This window comes from Amblyomma maculatum, chromosome 4 (assembly GCF_055883805.1).
Source record: "Amblyomma maculatum isolate TAMU_Amacu chromosome 4, ASM5588380v1, whole genome shotgun sequence".
Lineage (NCBI taxonomy): Eukaryota > Metazoa > Arthropoda > Arachnida > Ixodida > Ixodidae > Amblyomma > Amblyomma maculatum.
In genome coordinates this window covers 195534143-195555539 of record NC_139347.1, presented here as the reverse complement: position 1 = coordinate 195555539, position 21397 = coordinate 195534143, and the positions used below count along the sequence as shown (strand labels likewise).

At 45.8% G+C, this 21397-nt stretch overlaps 1 protein-coding gene across 1 annotated transcript in view; it reads right to left on the bottom strand.

The window, feature by feature from the left end:
• Positions 1 to 21397, bottom strand: part of LOC146193945 (sodium-dependent noradrenaline transporter-like) — a 132436-nt gene that overhangs the window by 43400 nt on the left and 67639 nt on the right. Inside the window, exon 12 of the mRNA XM_084602901.1 lies at positions 15237 to 15389. Coding sequence (XP_084459027.1) covers positions 15237 to 15389 — 153 coding nt within the window. The remainder of the gene's footprint in view (positions 1 to 15236; positions 15390 to 21397) is intronic.

Below are 21397 nucleotides of genomic sequence, written 5' to 3'. Positions count from 1 at the left end.
AGAATAAAAGATATCAGAGTAAAAGAAATTGCCTACGTAGACGCTGCAAGCGGCCGATCGATAGTAGCGGCGCACCAGTCGTCTCCGCCACCATCCGAAGCAGAAACATAGACACGGCTGAAGAGGTCGCAATAGCGCTCGCTTGCGTCGGAACGAAGGCTAGATTGACCTTTAGTGACAGTAAAACTGCTTTCTGGAATATCGAAAAAGGCAGGGTCTCACAAGAAGCCGCCCGAATTCTAACAGCTGCAGCTAAAATCGATCGCAAAATCACTCTAATTTGGGTCCCAGTACACACGTCCGTCCCCGGCAACGAGGCGGCCCATGATTTAGCCCGAGATCTCTACTTCCGGGCAAACGCGGAGCCGCCTGACTGCCTGGCGATGGACGAACGTTTGCAAACATATAAAGTGTTAAGCGGGGATCCAGGCACTGGTAGCGGGCACTGGTAGCGAGCAGGACCGGAGCGGGGGTGGCCTAGCTTGCAGTCAGCTGGTACGCAAAATCACTTCCTATCACCTAATCTGAACTTCTTTACAATCTGGCCCCCGCAGAAAAGAGGAGCCATCCTGGCGACTCAAGGAGACGAAAGAAATGCGGGATCGTAGTAAGGCTTCAAACGGTCGACGTGGACAATCTCACGCCCACGGCGGCGAAGGTCGGTGGATGCGGCTGTTCAACAAGGTAATTCACGGGAGAAGTCTGTTGCAGCACTAGATAGGGTCCGTGGTACTTGGAAATAAACTTGCTGGTCAGACCGGGTGGTGTCGATGGGACCCAGAGCCACACGTGAGCACCGGGAGAATATTGGTGGACAGAGTGGCTGCTGTCGCTGTGCGCTTGTTTTTGGGCTTGCTCGTCCGAAGTGAGTGAGCGAGCCAGTTTGCGACATTCTTCAGCGTGCCTGGCAGCTGCTGAAAGCGATGTATACTCTGATATATCAGGACGGTAGGGAAGGATGGTGTCGAGTGGAAACGAAGGTTCACGCGCGTACAGCAGAAAAAATGGCGAGAATCCGGTAGTTGCTTGAACGGCGGTGTTGTAGGCGTAGGTTATAAATGGGAGACTCTTGTCCTAATCGGAGTGATCGGAGGCGATGTACTTGGACATCATGTCACCTAGTGTGCGATTGAAGCACTCTGTCAGTCCGTTGGTTTGAGGGTGGTACGCGCTGGCTGTCCGATGGATGGTTTGACATTCGCGTAGGAGCGCTTCGACAACCTCGGATAGGAAATATTTGCCTCGATCACTTAGAAGTTCACGGGGGGCCCCGTATCGCAGAATGAAATTATGAAGAAGAAAGGACGCGACAGTTGGTCCGGTGGCATCCTGAAGTGCTGCTGTCTCCGCATAGCGAGTGAGGTGATCGACGGCCACGATTATCCAACGATTTCCTGCAGGTGTGTACGGCAGAGGTCCATACAAATCGATGCCAACACGATCGAAGGGTCGGCATGGGCACGGAAGGTGCTGTAGTGGAGCCGGCTGATGGAGAGGAGGCGGCTTGCGACCTTGGCAATCGATGCACGAACGCACATACTTACTGACGAAGGTATACATACCGCGCCAGTAAAAGCGCTGTCGCAACCGTTCGTAAGTCTTAAATACACCCACATGGCCACACTGCGGATCGTTATGGTAAGATGCGCAGATATCACTTCGGAGGTGGCGAGGTACGACGAGCAGCCACTTACGGTCATCTGGCATATAGTTGCGTCGATAGAGAAGACGGTCACGAAGGGCGAAATGCTGCGCTTGACGACGAAGGGCGCGAGGAGCCAGTGAAAGTGACGAGTTCGTTAGAAGATCGATTAGTGAGGTAAGCCACGGATACTTGCGCTGTTCTGATGGCATGTCGTCGATGGACAAGGAAGACAAGGCGGAGCTGGAGGCAGGGGACAACGCAGCGTCAGGCGACACTGGCGAGCGAGATAAAGCGTCTGCGTCGGAATGCTTCCGCCCTGTACGATAGATGACTCGGATATCATACTCTTGTAGTCTAAGCGACCAGCGGGCGAGACGGCCGGTGGGGTCTTTTAGTGAAGACAACGAACATAAATCGTGGTGGTCCGTAACAACATCAAATGCGTGCCCATACAAGTATGGCCGAAATTTCTGAAGCGCCCAAACAATTGCCAAGCATTCCTTTTCTGTCACCGAGTAGTCGGTCTCGGCCTTGGTCAGCGTTCGACTTGCGTACGCCACAACGTATTCATCAACACCGGGTTTTCGTTGGACAAGAACAGCGCCGAGGCCGGCGTCGCTGGCATCGGTGTGTACTTCGGTAGGTGCCGCCGGATCAAAATGGCGCAATACGGGGGGTGAGGTAAGTATCGTGCGCAATTTCGTAAAAGCAGCATCGCAAGCCGGCGACCAGGCAGAAAGATCTTTGTGGGCGCTGAGAAGTAGCGTCAGAGGAGCAATGATGGTCGCAAAGTTCCGAACGAAACGCCTAAAATAGGAGCACAAGCCTATGAAGCTGCGCAGTTGCTTGATAGATGTTGGCTTCGGGAACTCTGCGACAGCGCGGAGTTTAGATGGATTAGGAAGGATGCCATCCTTGGACACTGAATGCCCTAAAATAGTAAGTTGGCGAGTGGCGAAATGGCACTTTTTCAGATTGAGCTGCAGACCAGCGTTGCTAAGACATTGCAAGACAGTTTCAAGGCGAGTTAGATGGGTCGCGAAGTCGGGTGAAAATACGACGATGTCATCCAAGTAGCAGAGACATGTGTGCCACTTCAAACCGCGAAGAATATTGTCCATCATGCGTTCAAAGGTGGCGGGCGCGTTACAGAGGCCAAACGGCATGACGGTGAACTCATAGAGCCCGTCGGGAGTGACAAAAGCTGTCTTGGGGAGATCGTCTTCAGCCATTGAAACTTGCCAGTAGCCAGATCGTAAATCGATTGAAGAGAAAAATTCCGCTCCATGCAAAGTGTCCAGCGCGTCGTCTATGCGTGGCAGCGGATAGACGTCCTTTCGTGTGATCGCATTAAGTCGGCGGTATTCCACACAGAATCGAATAGACCCGTCTTTCTTCTTGACTAAAACGACCGGCGATGCCCGAGGGCTACTGGAAGGCTTAATAACACCTCTACGGAGCATCTCATCGACTTGCTCATCAATAATGCGGCGTTCTGAGGCTGATACACGATAAGGACGTTGGCGTAACGGGGCGTGCGTGCCAGTATAGATGTGGTGGGCAACAGTTGATGTCCGACTCAAGGATGGCTGCTGGATGTCGAAGGAAGTTCGGAATCGGTTGAGCAAGTTGAAGAGCTTGGCGCGTTGTTCTGGAGCGAGAGCACTATCGATGGCTTTGCCAAAGGCAGCAAGAGGTGATGGAGGAGACGAGGAACGAGGTGGGCTAAGGGCACTTATGCTGTTGGAGATTGTGTCGGCACAGGCGGAGAGAAGCGGCGGGACGGTAACAAAACTTTCTGATCGAACAGGGTCGGCATGCCCAATGCACTCGCCACATTGCAACGTGAGTGGGTAGAACGAATCATTAGTAATGGCTAGTTCGGTGTGGCCGCTTCGTACACTAAGGACGGCGAAGGGCAGGGGAAGACAGCGTCGTGAGACGAAAAGGGAAGGTGGAGTGAAGAGCACTGTACAGTCATGAAGAAAGGCACAGTTTATAGGCACAATAGCGGCAGATAAAGGCGGGATATCAGTAGCATCCGCAACGTGGCATTTGGCTTCCTCAAGAACGTTAACGGTGGTCGGTGCGGTGCACAGCGGAGAAAGCTCTACTTCGGCACGAGCGCAATAAATTACGGCGCGATTGCGACACAATATGTCCCACCCAAAAATAATGTCAGGAGAGCAGTCACGAAGAACGATAAAACTGATGACGTAGAGAACGTCCTGAATGGTGACTCGAGCCGTGCAGGTACCGAGCGGTTTGATGTGCTCAGCAGTGGCGGTGCGCAAAGAAACCCCAGAATGCGGCAGAACAACTTTTCGTAACAAGCGGCACAGTCTAACGTCAATAACCGACACAGCAGCACCAGTATCTACAAGCGCAAGAGTACAAACATTTTCAATGGTAACTTCTATTAAATTGTTCGGTGGCGAAGCCGGACTTTCACTTTTCGACGAAAGCGCAGTTCTTGCCTGCGGAACTGCGTCTAGTGGTTTTCCGGCAATGGCGAGGTAGAACGGCGGCGCAACGGCGACGGAGAGCGACGGCGCGGAGAGGTTGAGCGGTTGTCATGCGAGAAATGGTCAAAGTGAGACGAGGGCTGAGGGGGCGCACGGAGAGGGGATGGCGGCTGCGCGTAGTTGACCGGGCTCTGATCGAAAGCGTACGGAGCCGAGCGACGGCGGCAGGGATGCCACATGCAAAGCAAATCGGCCGATTGTCAGCTGTGCGCCAAAGGCGTAGAATAGGTGGCGCACGACGCTGAGTGAAAAATGCCCGCTGAGGCGAACCGTACGATGGAAAAGGCGCAGGAGGGGGTGGTCTTGCGGCAACCTCAGCATAAGACAGTGGACTGGGTCCGGGCGTCGGGACAGCGTCGGCATGAATGAGCGGAGCTGCGAGTGGAGCGGCATGAAGAGGTGGTTGTAGAGGGGGCGGAAGTGCTTCGGCAACTTGTTCCTGAATAACCTGGCGTATGTTCGAAGCGAGGTGTGAGCTGGGTTGCGGAACGTTTGAAATTAATGATAATTGCCGGGCAACTTCTTCCCGTACGAAGTCTTTGATTTCCTGGATAAGTGCAGAGCTGACAGTGCCATCAGACATAGCCGCGATCGTGCCTTCAGGTTGTCGAGGGACGATGCGTTGGCGACCAGGTTCGTCGTAGCTTTGACACATCGTGACAACATCATTTACAGTGCGGGGCTCTTTGGTCATGAGGATGTTGAATACGCCTTCATGGATGCCCATCATGATGTGGCGAATCTTCTGAGCTTCAGTCATCGATGCATTTACACGATGGCACAAATCTAAAACGTCTTCGATGTAGCTTGTGAAGGTTTCGCCTGTCTGCTGCACCCGCTCGCGCAAACGGTGTTCGGCGCGAAGCTTGCGTACCGCAGGGCGACCGAAGACATCCACAAAGCGAGATTTGAACGAGGCCCAAGTTGGAATGTCAGCCTCGTGATTTGTGAACCACAACTTTGCGACTTGCGTGAGGTAGAATATCACGTTGTTAGGCTTCAAGACATCATCCCACTTATTGTGGGTGCTTACGCGTTCATACGGCGAGAACCAGTCCTCCACGTCCTGGTCGTCGGTACCGCTGAAGAACGGCGGGTCCCGCTGGCGAAGCACCCCGGAGCATGGAATAGAAGGGGCCGAGGTAGCGGGGCCGGTGGTGTTAGTGCTGGAGTCTGTCATTGAGGTAGGAATTCGGTGGCTGCGGAGCTCCAGGGCGAGGAAATGGAAGAGAAATCCCGCGACCTCCACCAAGTTTTAAGCGGGGATCCAGGCACTGGTAGCGGGCACTGGTAGCGAGCAGGACCGGAGCGGGGGGGGGGGGGGGGGGGCCTAGCTTGCAGTCAGCTGGTACGCAAAATCACTTCCTCTTCTTCTTTCTCGGCGATATGCCCACCTAATCTGAACTCCTTCTTTACAAAAGAAATAATCAAAAATTATAGATTATGAAGGCGTTTGATGCCGCCACCGGATCCTAGCTTAAATATTAAAGAGGCCATAGCCTGGCGGCGATTACAAGCCGGAAATTTCCCGAACCCTGTCTGGTTGTTTCACACCCAGATAGATGAGAGAAACAATGATAAATGTAAAGCCTGTGAAGCGAGGGGGACCCTCGACCATATACTTTGGGAATGCCCTAGGTGTCCGGGTGCTAGGGACAACATTAAAAGTCGAGAAGCCTGGGTAACCCTGCTGCGAAGCGACGTCCCGGCTGACCAGCAAAAAGCCGTCCGCCTGGCGGCTGAGGCCGCGAATAACCAATGTATATTCGCCAGTCCTTAGTTGCGAAGGTTCCAGCCCCCGTTCCTCAGGCCTGCGGGCCAGGAGCGGGAAGTAGAGGGCCTACTAAATCGGTAGAAATTAAAGTTTAATCATCATCATTGCAGTCTGCGCAGGCATCAGGGGCCGAAAGCCACCAATGCCGGCACAGCATACCGCGGGTTAGCGCATCGCGCACGGCCGAGCCAGGTAGGTAGAGTTGTCTTAGCTAATTTTTTATAACACAAACGTTTATACTCTGCTAACTTACTACGGGGCAAAATACAACCTCCGTGAGTAGTTTTACCAATCAAGTCAACAGTTGAAACGGCAGGATTTTAAAAGCCGCCACAGTAATGATGCATCACAACAATGACTAACTCATTGCACCTGTAAAACCTTCGTTTATCTGTGTGCTATGTTCAGGCTAGTAAACACATTACTTACCAGCGTATATTGCCGCCTTGACTCCATTCAAGGTGCGTAATTTGGTTTGGTGGAAACGGGAATGGAGCGGTTGCCTTCGAAATTTTGCTTCACTACGCACGGTGCGGTGCACTGGGGCACCGCATTTAAGGCACCGACCTAATGCTTGAGGCTGGTAAGCTGACCTCGAAGTTCAGTTCGCATGAGAGACACAAGAAACGAGAACATACACAGGCGGAAAGTGCCCCGCAGGGAACTGAAACGAGGTCGCCGCGTGCGACCGCGCCGTGGTTGCTGTGGTGCCCGCACGAAGGGCGAAGGAGCGCGCGCGAAACCGGAAGTGCAAGGAAAAAGCTTTAGAAAAATGTTTCTGTCTACACAACATCCTAATATTCTTTCCTGATAACTAAAAGTTAAGCGTATTTCAATTATTTTGGCATAAGGGGTAGTTTAATGGATGCGTGACGTCGCAAAGAAGGAGACTAATAGTAATTCGAAAACGCTAATACGTAGTAGCGTTGCAACCAGGAGGAGGACGATGGCAAAAGTCGAAGGAAAGAGAGCACGAAATTTCGAGTAGGATTGTGGGGACTGTACTGCGCGTAGACGTGTGCTATTACGTTCAAATGTGTATCGCAGCCTAATCTAGCGACTGGGTAGTTTGTGAGCAATGCTCGGGAGGCGTTGGTGGGCCCCTCTAAACCTCGGGAATTTATTTAGTGCGAATTAGCATCAGGGCTTCCCGGCCGCCGAACAGCCACACCTTTTTGTCTGTCCGATCCTCCTCATGAGCATGCCTGTGGCAGATGGCATAGCCGTGTACTGATTGGTTGATGGGTTGTTTGACGTCATAAGACAACTTCATGGTCGAATTGGCAGGAGCTGCCAACCTGGACTTCACTTTAAGGAGGGGAATCAAACCCAGCGGGGCCCCTGGAACCCTGAGCCAGACATGGTATTCTTATGATATGCGAGGCCTTCTATTTGTGTCACTTCTGCCAACTAGGGCAGCATGTCATATGGCACATAATACGAATTAATCAATTTGAAGGGAAGCAAATCGATGGGCAGGCAAGATAATCCATGCAGAACCGAAGTTAATTGTGCTGAGACACGATAAAAGCCCCTCCCCCCTTTTCCCCCCACCCTGAGTGTAGTTACTGCGGCCGAATAGAATAGATATATTACATGGCATGGAGATTCCAGGTCATAACCTCAAGTAGACCCATCCCCAAAACCTCTGGAACAATGAGAAGAGGCAGCTCTGTGCAGCGAACACCAACAAAGCCAGCGACTGGTGAACTGGGCTGAAGGCGCGCTGAAAGCCAGCCAATGGACTGCCGAACTAGGAGGTCCACCCATCATGGCTAATTTGGAAGCAAATAGAATTTTATCCATCCATCCACGATAATTTGTGATAAGCTGCAGGCTAGACCATACAATCACACAACATCCTAATATTCTTTCCTGATGGTGGATGATGGATGATGGTAATGTCACGCACTCTCAGAGACCACGCGAGATCCCTCCGCGTTGAACGCAGTTCCACCGAAACAACGGACTCACACCACAGGTTGTATTTGTGCCACTGCGCTGACGTTACTATATTTTACAGGCCGGTTTAGTGTTTTAAAGTAAGTAAACTATATTTATTGCCTCTAAGCACGTTTTCCCGATACGGTGTGGAGTAAGAAATTACTAGAGAAATGACTATGTTCATATTTAATAATCCGAAGTGTCTAACATTAACAACCTCGCCGAGTTGCCGCAAGAGTAGAGGGATGAAAACCGACAAAGAAAGATGCACAACCTCTTAACCATTGCAAAAATACTCCAGGCTATAGGGCGACGTTGATCATACAGAGTATTCGACATATTGCAGACAGTGCTCTCTTAGCAGGAGCAGATTAGGGACCAAGGATCAGAGAAAGGGTGGTAACCGGCACCTGGTCTAAGTCCCCTTAGGCGCAGAAGGAAAACTTTCTAAGCTCCGGTCGCAACTCTTTGCTAGAGGCCTGTAGCTGAATAAAATCTGTGTAAAGCGATAGGCTTCTCTAGGCTCATGGGTGCGCGCAGGAGTGCGTCCGCGCGAGCTGTACACCCCTACTTGCGCTTGAATGAATAAAGATGGGGAAAAGAGGATAAGAGTGGGAAATAGAGGAGGCAAAAGTGAACCTATAAGGCATGTTTTATGACTGCAGAATAATTAGTTATTTACGGCCACAAATTTCAAATTTGCATCAAAATAACGCTTGAGGTCGATATAGTAAGCGAACTTGAAAACAGCTCAGAGGCCAAAATAGTACAACAAATGTTAAAAATGGTTTAGAAACACCAGATTTGCGTCGAATCAGATTAAGAACTGCATTAATAGAAATTAATACTTAAGATCATCGAAAGAGGTATGATTTGTTTGTTTGTTTTTATTTCTTTCTTTTACAAGAAAGGGGAAGCCAAGGCAAAAGGCGGCAAGCCTGACTGAGCCTTGGCTCCCAAAACAGAAAACAACAGACAACAGCACACACCTCTAGTGTATATAAAATAAAAAAAAAAAAAACATTATGCAACACTTACATACGATATGTAAAAGATATGAATACATGCAGCATTCATTAGATATACAAATCAACAGATCACGCTGTCAATAACATAAATATTTTCACTAAAACCAAAAAATATTTACACAAAAAAGATTACATATGAGAAAAATACAGTTACTACCACCATTGCAATTATAGGGGATATTCATTTAAATATTGTTTTACGTTCTTTTTAAATACCCTAGCTGCCAATGAAAATTCCACATTTGGTGTGTTGTTGATTAGGGATGGCACCTAAAAAGTTAATTTCTGTTTTCCATAGTTGGTTCGGGTAATAGGTACAAGTTTTTTTCGTGTTCGCAGGTCATACGTTACTGTAGATCTATCAGGTAGATTAGTATACAGCCTATTATGGTGAATGTACTGCAGAAGACGAAAGTAGTAAATCTGATTAGCGGCTAATATGGCATATTTTTTAAATAAGGGTTCTGTAGGCAAGTCGCGCGGTATACCGTAATAACCTTCAATAGCTCGAAGAGCTTTTTTTTGAAGAACAAGCAACTTATTAATATTTGTAGAAGTTGTGGTTCCCCATATGAGAATACAGTATGTTAGTTTGGAATAAAAAAGAGCATAATAAATTGAAATTTTTAACCAAACGTGTACCAAATTAGAAATTCTGAAAAGACATCCTACAATTCTACTCAAGTATTTTACTAAATTTAAAATGTGCGTATTCCATGAAAGGTTTTCATTGAACCAAACGCCTAGAAACTTGTGATTCGTAACTTGCTTTATAACGTTGCTGTTATATTTAATTACTATACTACATTGAAGAGTGGTGTTGATTGGCCTAAATATGATGTAGGTAGTCTTATTAAGATTCAAACCAAGTTTATTTGCCGTCAACCAAATCTCTAAATTGTTTAAATATTCATTGACCGTAATTTCTAATCTAGACAAGGCACAGTCGGTAAAAAAAATATTGGTGTCATCCGCGTACATGATCAAATCAGGTGAGTTAGGAATATTTGTGATATCATTAATATACACTAAAAATAACAATGGTCCCAAAATTGATCCTTGGGGAACACCTTGCCGTATAACCATGTTAGTAGAGCAGCAGTTATTAACTCGTACAAACTGTAGCCTGCTCCACCGATAACTTCTTAATAAATCTAGTGGCACACCACGGACTCCATAATCAGCCAATTTACTTAATAATATATCATGTTGTACACAATCAAATGCTTTTCGAAAATCCAGGAATAAGCCAAGGGTATATTTCCGACACTCAATGTTATCAATTATTTTTTCTTTTATGGTTAACAATGCTTGTTCAGCGCACCTTCGCTTCACAAACCCATACTGAGAGCTGGTTATAATGCTGTATTTGTGAAATAACTTTTCGAGCCTAGTATTGATTACTCCCTCGAACACTTTGGATAATACGGGCAATATGGAAATTGGACGATAATTAGAAATTTCATTCTTATTTCCACCTTTATGTACCGGGCATACTCTAGCTATCTTTAACTGATTAGGGAACGTTCCAGTTTGAAGCATTAGGTTAATGATATACGTCAGGACATCACATATAAGCATTGATACGTGTTTTAGTGGCGATGCTTTGATATCATCATGCCCTGCTGATGCGTTATCTTTCAAGTTTTTAATTAAATCATTGACTTCTTTTGTAGTTGCAGAATAAAAGTTAACAGAATTTGGTAATGGATTAATTAAATTTGAGTACGTTGTACATGAGACTGGATTATTGAAAGCTGCGTTGCCAACGTTAACAAAGAACTCATTCATAGCTGTGGCTAAGTCGGTGCCAGTCATTATCCCATTACTGGTAGTTACTTCTAAGTAATCGGAGCGCGTTTTTCTATTGAGTAAATTTTTTACTTGATGCCACAATTTTCTTGCATCATTACGCAGCTGTGAAAAGCGATCAACATAGTAATTGGATTTGGCACTTTTTAGCTCCTTATTTAATTTATTCCTGTATTTCTTGTATTCAGTAAAAATATCAGCATTTTTAGTCTCAATAAATCTATGATACATCTTATTTTTTATCTTAATTTTCTCGTATAGCGCTTTAGTAATCCATGGTTTTCTAAACTTCTTACTTTTCACCTTTTTGTCTTTCAGCGGAAATGCTTCGTCATAATATGCAAGAAATTTGTGAATGAAGCCTTCATATGCCTCATTTACATCGCTCATCTCATATATATTATCCCAAGAAGCACCTTCGATGAGTAATTTGAATGTATCGAGGGATCTTTCATTTATATCTCTGACCTTATAAGAAAACGCGGAAATGTTTTGCTTATTCATTCTAAGAGGAACAAAACAAAAAACAGGTAGATGGTCGCTGATGTCATTAGTCAACACACCAAACATGGCTTCAGAAACTAACACATTTGTAACGCAGATATCTAGCAAGGTAGAAGTAGTTGCAGTTATTCTTGTCGGTAAGGTTATGTTGTTAGAACACGCATATGTATGAATGATACTGTTTAGCTCCCGTGAAATGTTATCATCGGAACTTATATTTATGTTAACATCACCCATAAGAGCAAAAGGAAGCTTGGTGGAACTCAGGAATTCTATTAGATTTTCCAAGAACCGGAAAAAGTGGGATCTGCTGCCAGCAGGTGGTCTGTATATTGTAGCAACCATAATGTGGGGCAATGCTATTACCAAACATTCAACATTTGGCGTCATGATTGAAAAATCTTCTATTATGCTGTGCGCATAACAGTTTCTTACATAAATTGCAACACCACCACCTCTGCCACTTGACCTATGTAAACCGTTGTAATTATAACCAGGAAACGAAACATGATCGTCATTACAAGTCAGCCAGGTCTCAGTAAACAAAAGTGCATCAAAGCTTACATTTAAAGATTCCAAAAACAACGTGAGGCAATCGCTTTTATTCTTCATACTACGAGCATTGATATGAATTGCAGAAAATCTAGTTTTGTCTGGGCCAAACAGTGGGTTGAAAGCATCATTATTATAATACTGACATGAGGGTTCAAAGTCCATGGAAAAATATCAACAACGATATATCTCTACAGATGCACAGATTATTCAGTCATCTTCTCCAAATCAGACAGATCACGGATCCTCAGCACATCCCCCGTCTCATTCTGGCGTGCAAGAACCTTACATCCAGAGGTCCAAACAAATTTTCATCCTACTTGCCTTTTGCGCGCAATAGCAGCTCCGAGAAACTTTTTGTTGGTTTTTGTGAGGTGCTCATTAACAAACACTGGCTCTTTCCCAGAAAAACCAAGTTTATCGTTTGAAATCCTTTGTTTCCTGGCTTTGTAAAGAAAGGCATGTCGCTTGTCCCTTTTCACAAATCGAACCAGAATATTGGTCTCGGAATTTTGTGTCGGAACCGTGTGGCACGTGTCGATGTCCGCTTCAGAGACAGGCTCGTCAATTAGTTCCCCAATTTTCATTACAATATCCACTGGGCTTTCATCTGAGTCCACACTTTTTATCTCCAAGTTGTTCAGGCGGCTATATTGTTCAAGCTCATTTACTCTTTCGGTCAAGCGCTTGTTTTCCTTTCTGAGGTCTTCATTACATTTCAAAAGCTCATCAATTTCTTTTCTGAGTGCTTTAACGTCTGTGCTAATTACTTTTGTTTCATCACACGTATCGCTACAGAACTTGACACTATCCTTGACACTGCGCAGTTCATGCCTCATTTCTCGTTTAAAATCATCAAGTGCTTTCATGAACTCTTTAGACATGTTTGAAGATTTCACTTCACTACAAGTCTCAAAAAAGGTTCAAGTTTGGCAGTAGCGCGCAAAAAGCAGCATGAAAAGGCGCTATAAATGAATAACTCGCTTACCTGCAAAGCAGGAAAAGTTAGGTGTGATGCATGCAACGTGCGCACCACTGCCAAACTGAAGAGCAGATCGATGCGGTGTCCGTTTTAAAAGCAGCTGACAGCGGAAGTCCCACGCAGACAGGTCGTCGCAGCCAGAACTGTGATACGCTTATCACTGCGGTGACACGGTGGTGCCCACCCGTAGACGATATACCGGTCTCGACCTTGTTCCACGATGTAGGAGCAGCGTCGTAACAATGCTAAGTTAGGTGTGATGCACGCAACGTGCGCACTGCTGCCAAACTGAAGAGCAGATCGATGCGGTGTCCGTTTTAAAGGCAGCTGACAGCGGAAGTCCCACGCAGACAGGTCGTCGCAGCCAGAACTGCGACACGCTTATCACTGCGGTGACACGGTGGTGCCCACCCGTAGACGATATACCGGTCTCGACCTTGTTCCACGATGTAGGAGCAGCGTCGTAACAATGCTAAGTTAGGTGTGATGCATGCAACGTGCGCACTGCTGCCAAACTGAAGAGCAGATCGATGCGGTGTCCGTTTTAAAGGCAGCTGACAGCGGAAGTCCCACGCAGACAGGTCGTCGCAGCCAGAACTGCGATACGCTTATCACTGCGGTGACATGGTGGTGCCCACCCGTAGACGATATACCGGTCTCGACCTTGTTCCACGATGTAGGAGCAGCGTCGTAGCAATGCTAAGTTAGGTGTGATGCATGCAACGTGCGCACTGCTGCCAAACTGAAGAGCAGATCGATGCGGTGTCCGTTTTAAAGGCAGCTGACAGCGGAAGTCCCACGCAGACAGGTCGTCGCAGCCAGAACTGCGATACGCTTATCACTGCGGTGACACGGTGGTGCCCACCCGTAGACGATATACCGGTCTCGACCTTGTTCCACGATGTAGGAGCAGCGTCGTAACAATGCTAAGTTAGGTGTGATGCATGCAACGTGCGCACTGCTGCCAAACTGTTTGAATAACAAAAACGAGGAAGCTCTAATTACGACATCGCTAACGGTGGAAGACGTCGAGACAGCATGACTCACAAAATGAGTACAAACAAATGAGTACAAAATAGTAAAATTAAGCATAATTAATACTTGAAATCACCAAAGGAGCGATAATTGGGGCCAATTTGGATCAAAACGAAAAAGCTTAGATGGTACATGACATCACATCCTACATAAAGACGCGGTAGATAAGTACAAACGTGGCAAATGATTACAAAGAATCTCATAAGGGCTTTCGTCTTACCGTACTGAAGAAGTATTTATAAGCGCCTTCAACGAATTTCATCACAGGAATAACCATTTATTAATAATAAATGTTAATTGTTTTTAGTTTTTAGATAAATGGTTTTCTATTTGGGCTGTGAAAAGTGCCGCTCACAAATCCGCTTCTGCCATATCCTAGCCCGCATGCTAACAGTTGTAGGGGTGTGTGAATAACCATTTTTTTTAAGCCAAATAGAATACGAGTAGTGTGGCTTTGCAGAAGAATGAAATACGAATAGTGAAGCTAAAACTCGAAACAAACATAAATAAAATAGAAATATAATCTAAATGAAAACGAATCCAAAGAATCCGCAACACGAATGCAATATTTTAACTGTAGGATCATAAAGGTATAATCATAAAGAAATAACCGTTTGATAACGATATTAAATAGAGCTAAGAAGAGCCACCCCGGGACATTAGAAAGGCGACAGCCATAGTCTCCTAGATATATGACCACCAAGGCAAGGTTTGCTAAGTAGCCTGAGTATATTCCTGTCATCTAGTCTTGAGAGTGCCGCCGCGAAAATGGACCGCTTCGTAGCTCTGACCTCCCTCCGCTCTCCCCTCCCCCCCCCCCTCCTCCCGTTATCCCGCGGTCGATACTGTATTAAAGGCAATGGCAGGCCTCTTTAAAACTTCCAGCACTTGCAACTAATTCGCATAGTCTAAGTCTATTCGATTCGCCCAGTAAAAATTAACCAAGTCGTGGTGAATAGACATCATTAATACTGAGCCTTTCCATACGCATACATTTTTTTCGTAGTACGCTTTTCCCCTTCTGTAGTTTTTCTACTGTACATTTTTATAGTCTGTATACAAACTTACCTTTCTGTGGCAGATACCCACCAAACTGTGCGAAGTAAAAAAAGAAATATTTGTTGTCGCTACAGATTCATGGCCAAAACTCGCACAGAACTTTGTATCCATATTTTTGTATTTTCTACTGGTTGGTTTTAATACTGTATAATATGTTGTGTGCACACTAATTACTTCGTTCAACTAATAATAAATTAGGAAACTATTCTCTCTGTTATTCGAAATTTCTAAATATTTCACACTGCTAAAAGTGTCTTTCGGCCCAAAGGGCCTAAGATTCCGGCCCAAAACACGCACAAGCTCAGATTGTTCACAACTGGAAAAGCTGTCCGTAGTGAGGTCTCTTTAAAACAGCACTGCGTGACAGTGAGCTTACGTTACGGTTTTCGGCGAATGTGCGCATGATCTGCATCATGACGACGATTATGCAAACGCAGATGATTGCCAGCTCCACGATGCCTGTCCACTTCGGGTAGGAGTAGTGGAAGATCTTGATGGTGTCTTTGTTCACGCTGTCCAGGCACAGCACCTGCGAACGTTATGGACACTTGCTGATATTCGCGTAAACTGAAATCACAAAACGAGGAAGCAACCGTAATGCTGCCTAATCATGTTAATCAAATACCTCATTTGCATTTATAAGGAAATCGACCAACGGTGAAGTCTCACAGACATGAAATTACCGAAGAAAACTGAACTCTTCGATTAATGCGCCACACATTTACGTCAAAAAATAAACCACGACAAGGAAGTTTGTCTTTTCTTGTCACGGCTTAAACGAGGCAGGCCTCATTGCTACTATACACAGCCCTGTGCGTGCTGTATTTGTATGTTTTTTTAGTAATTTGCTCCAAATTAGTAGGAAGTTTATCAACCTGCATAAGCACATATGTGGTCAACTGCATGAATTGGTTGAGTTGCCATTCTTCCATTATTTATAGTGTTATTTCGCAATTTGTCATTTCTTTTCAGCCAAAACGCAGACGAGTACTCATGGTAAGAGGAAACGCAATGATGTGTAGAATTTACGATTTTCTGTGGCTGAACATTGGAGCTGACCTGCATGGCCTAAGGCCGGTGTGCGTGACTTCAAATTCTCATTTCTCCCATCTGAAAGGAGGGACCCGAGTTGCATGCAGCTGGTGCCAAATCGGCCAAGTAATGGGGTCATGCCATGTCAGAGAACTTTGCGACGAATTACGACAGCGCATTAAAAAACATTCGTTTGGCATATTAAGGCAGTTTTAACGGCTCACTGCAAGCGTAGCAAAAATTTCACACGACAATGTTCGCCACGAAAAGAAAACTTAGACCCTAGCCTTTAACGTATGAGCAGCACTATCTTTGATGTGTTAAATTATAAGGTGTCCAAGAATTTTGGATTTTGAAACTGCGCATCTTACAGAAACAATTGCATAGAATCCGAGATGTTTTCACGGTTCTTATTGGTTTACTTTCTAGCCTTCATGATATATAGCCTGTATTCGTTTTTTTTATCATGCGTATTTCGAGCTACTTCATGTTTAAAAAGTTTTGCATTCGCAATCAAGAACCTGCCGGAAGAAAGCGTTCTTGTGTGCTTTTGTACCTTTTTTTTTTTTGTTTTGCCCTGCATTTTGTGTATCCTCTTCATCTCTCATTCCCTTGAAATTTTATATCATTAGTAGTAGCTCCATACGCACTAAAGTCAATACAAAAGAAATCTTTGCTGTTGTAAATTTTTATAAATTTCGCGGGTATTCAACTTCAGCGTTTACTTCAGTTCAGTTCAGTCGTTCAGTCGTGTCCGACTGTTCGTGACCCTATGGACCATGTCACGCCACGCTTTCCGGTCTTTCACCATCTTCCTAACATCACATAACTTCATCTGCAGTGCCTCGAGGATGCCATCTAACCATCGCGTTCGCTGCCTACCCCTTCTCCGGCGACCCTCAACCTTTCCCAACATCAAATCTTTTTCCAGCGACTCCTCCTTTCTCATCAGATGACCAAAGTAGCTGAGCTTTAACTCTAGAATTTGACCCTCCAATGAGCAGTCAGGGTTTATGGTCGACAATATCGACTGATTTGATCTTCTGGCAGTCCAAGGAACTCTCAAGAGTCTTCGCCAGCACCACAATTCAAATGCTTCAATCCTTCGGCGGTCAGCCTTTTTCACAGTCCAACTCTCGCATCCATACATGACAACTGGAAAGACCATAGCACGAGTTATACGGATCTTGGTTGGCAGACTAATGTCTCTGCTCTTTACTAGGTGGTCAAGGCTAACCATTGCTCTCTTTCCCAGAAGCAGGCGTCTCCTTATTTCATGGCTGCAGTCTCCTTCCGAGGTAATCTTGGAGCCCAAGAAGAGAAAATATGTCACAGCTTCCACTTCTTGTCCATTGATGCTCCAGGACTTGATAGGGCAAGACGCCATGATCTTTGTCTTTTTAATGTTCAGTTTAAGCCCAAACTTCTCACTCTCTTCTTGTACGCGCATCAGAAGTCTCTTGAGTTCCACTTCACTTTCTGCCATTAAAGTGGTATCATCCGCATATCTAAGGTTGTTGATACGTTTTCCAGCAATCTTCACTCCAGCTGAAGACTCGTCCAGACCGGCCTTCCTCATGATGCACTCTGCATATAGGTTAAATAGGCAGAGCGACAGTATGCAGCCTTGCCTCACTCCTTTCTCGATCGGAAACCAATCAGTAAGACCATGCCCAGTTCTGACTGTGGCCTCTTGCCCTTCATACAGGTTCCTGAGGAGACAGATGAGGTGAATTGGAACTCCCATCTCTTGGAGAGCTTGCCACAATCTGCTGAGATCTACACAGTCAAACGCTTTTGCATAATCAATAAAGCAGAAGTAGATGGGTTTCTGGAACTCTCTTGCTCGTTAAATGATCCAGCGAAGGTTGGCAATTTGGTTTCTAGTTCCTCTGCCCTTGCGAAACCCAGCGTGCACGTCCGGAAGCTCCCGATCCACATACTGCTGCAGCCTACCTATGAGGATTTTCAACATCACCTTGCTAGCATGCGAAATAAGCTCGATCGTGCGGTAGTTGGAACAGTCTTTGGCACTGCCTTTCTTTGGGATGGGGATGTAAACTGACCTCCTCCAATCCTGTGGCCACTGCAGGGTTGTCCAAATCTTCTGACATAATGTATGCAGAATGTTAACAGCGTCATGGTTGAGGTTTTGAAGCAACTCACCTGGAATGCCATCAATTCCGCTAGTTTTATTCTTAGCATGGCTGGCTAAGGCCCATTCAACTTCACTCTTCAGGATGCCCGGCTCGAGTTCAGTAATCACAACTGTCTTATGTTGGGTTTGCAATTTCGGGTCCTTCTTGTACAGTTCTTCTGTGTATTCCTGCCACCTCTTCTTTATCTCTGAGACTTCAGTGAGGTTCTTGCCTCGTTTGTCCTTTATCACGCCCAGCTTAGCACAGAAGCTTCCTTTGATATCTTCGATTGTCTTATACAGAGCTCTTGTGTTCCATAATTGGCTGTTGTCCTCAACTGCTTGTCACTGTATGTTGAGGAAGGCATTCTTATCTCGCCTTGCTATTTTCTGAAAATCCGCATTGAGACCCTTGTATCTTTCTCTTTCCCCCATAACTTTTGCCATCCTCCTTTCCTCAGCTATTTGCAAAGCCTCTACAGATAACCAGTTTGCTTTCTTGCATTTCTTTTGCTTTGGAACTACCTTAGTAGCAACTTCTTGTATTATATCACGAACATCAGTCTACATCTCTTCGGGCTCTCTGTCTTCTAGATCTAATTCTTGAAATCGATTCCTCACTTCCACAGCATATTCTAATGGAATTTTATCCAGATCATACCTGAAAGGCCTTCTGGTTTTCTGCGTTTTCCTCAATCGAAGCTTAATTTTGGCAACAAGAAGCTGATGATCGGTACCACAATCGGCCCCAGGCCTTGTTTTTACTGCTTGTATAGCGCTTCTCCATCTCTGCCGGCAAAGAATATAATCGATCTGATTCCTGTACAGACCGTCCGGTGAAGTCCATGTGTACAGGCGCCTCTTGTGCTGTTAAAAATGAGTATTCGCTATGGTCAGGTTGTTTTCTTGACAAAACTCTACTAGCCTCTGCCCAGCTTCATTTGGCTCGCCAAGGCCGAACTTGCCTATAATTCCGGATATTTCTTCACTACCGACCTTAGCATTCCAGTCTCCTATGAGAAAAACGACGTCTGATGATGGGGTGCGGTCTAAAAGGCATTGTAGGTCCGCATAAAATCTCTCAACGTCAGCTTCTTCAGCAGTAGTGGTCGGTGCATAGACTTGGATAACTGTTATGTTGAAAGGGTGACCTTGGATCCGAAGTGAAATCATTCGGTCGTTTTTGGGGTGGTGCCCTAGCACTGCTTTGCCCATTCTTCTGTTCACTATGAGAGCGACCCCATTCCTTCTCTTGGATTCGTGCCCACAATAAAAGACATAATGGTCGCCGGAGTTAAATTCTCCCATTGCGGTCCACTTGAGCTCGCTGATACCCAAAATATCAATGTTCAATCTGTCCATTTCTCGCTTGACGACATCCAGTTTACCTTGCGTCATAGATCTTACATTCCATGTTGCTATTTGATATATCTCCTTGCAAAATCGGACTTTCCGGTCGCTTCCCGACACATCCACAACTGAGCGTCCTTTTGGCTTTAGCCCAGCCGCTTCATTCGTCCTGGAGCTACTAGGAATCGCCCTTTGTTCATCCCCAGTAACATGTGGGACGCCTTCCAACCTGGGGGGCTCATCTTCCGGCGCCATATCTTTAATGGTATTGTCACTGGCCATAGGATTTTCTTGGCAGGAAATACTGGAGTGGGTTGCCATTATCTTCTCCAGTCAATCACATTTTGTCAGAACTCTCTGCCGTGACCTGTCTATCTTGGGTGGCCCTACACAGCAAGCTCACGACTTCATCGAGTTTCGCAAGCCCCTCCGCCACGACAAGGCAGTGATCCATGAAGGGGTCAGCGTTTACTTACTCAACGCTTAAAGAAATGGCTCTTTTGCATAAATTAGAAGGTATTGTTTTTTACACAATTCAGCCTAATCAGTAAAAAGTGGTTCATGAGCTAATATTCCTATCGCGTTCGCAAAAGAAAATGAACCAGCGCATTTCGTATCACTGTTAAGTGATACATCTCAATATATCTTGATACGACAAGGTTGGTAATGCCCAAAAAGTAACTAAAATGTTATCAGTTGAACCTTGTGATACTTTCCAACCATTCTGAAACATCAACAAACATTACAAGGCTATGATTTCTTAAAAATGCATGAAGCCCCCCACTCCCCCCCCCCCCCCCCAAGGTGTGCATACTTTCATTGAATTGCTGAAAGAGCTCACGCAGCACCTACTTACATTACGTGTTCTAGAATGCAACAGCGTCTGAAGCTAATGATGCCTGTACTTGGCTTTGTACCAATTGGTCTCCAGAGCCGAAACAAGGCGACTGACACTGCGCTAATGGTGCTGCTTCTTCGATACATTTCTTGTCCTTCGTCGCATTTTTTCCTCGCCATTAATTTTGAAGTTTAATACTCACTTTCCCACCATTGTTCTTTAAAATCCTTTTTTATTTATGGACCTGTGATCCACGCTTTGAGCTTCGAGATCTGTACGTGAAACTGGTGACGGCAGCTAAGGATCGTTTGCGGGCGTTATTTGCCTCCATTTTAGTATAGTGCCCCGAACACATGCGTGTCACGCAGGAACGAGGGTTCAATATCCCTTCAAATACACTAATTTTCATTCGTATTTTCTCATCCTGCGAATTAAACGACTCGCTCTGGACACCGCACTTTTTTCGCGAGGGAACCCAATGCCATCGCATAATTAAGATTTTGTTGCATAATCATCCGCTTGGCCCGGCGCGGTGGTGCAGTGGTTAGGGCGCTCGGGTGTTGTGCCCACGGTTGCGGGTTCGAATCCTGGCTGCGGCGGCCGCTTTTCAATGAGAGCGAAAAGCAAGGCGCACGTGGGCTGCGTAACGTGAATGCACGTTAAAGAACCCCATGTGGTCCAAATTTCATAAACCCTCCACTACGCCGTCTCTCATAGCCTAAGTAAGTCACTTTGGAACGTTAAATCCCATAAACGAAACGGAAATCTGTAAGCATATTTTGCGTGCAATGCGCTAATTCACCTCCCATCTGACTCATTTTATTGTCCTCTTGAACAAACAAAAAAAAGATTAAAAACGCGTTCGCACTAGCGAACGCTTTACCGGGCTTGAAGTCAATTAATAATAAATAATAAATAAAAAAGAGCAAAAGCCACGCATGCACGCTCCAATAGAGGCTATCAAAGGAAAAGGTCCCGTCAAGAGGCATCGATGAGGCTTTAGTTCTGCTGGGGCCATGTTAGTTGGATGGTGATGACTGAAGACCTCATTTTAGTTTTGAATTCTTAATTTTCATGCATTTCTGAAATATTTGTGATTTCCCCTAGGCAAATTGCGGTTCCCAAAAGGTTACTTTCGCTGAAAGTTTTGCTTAGTGGAAGTGCACCCATAGTGCCCCAC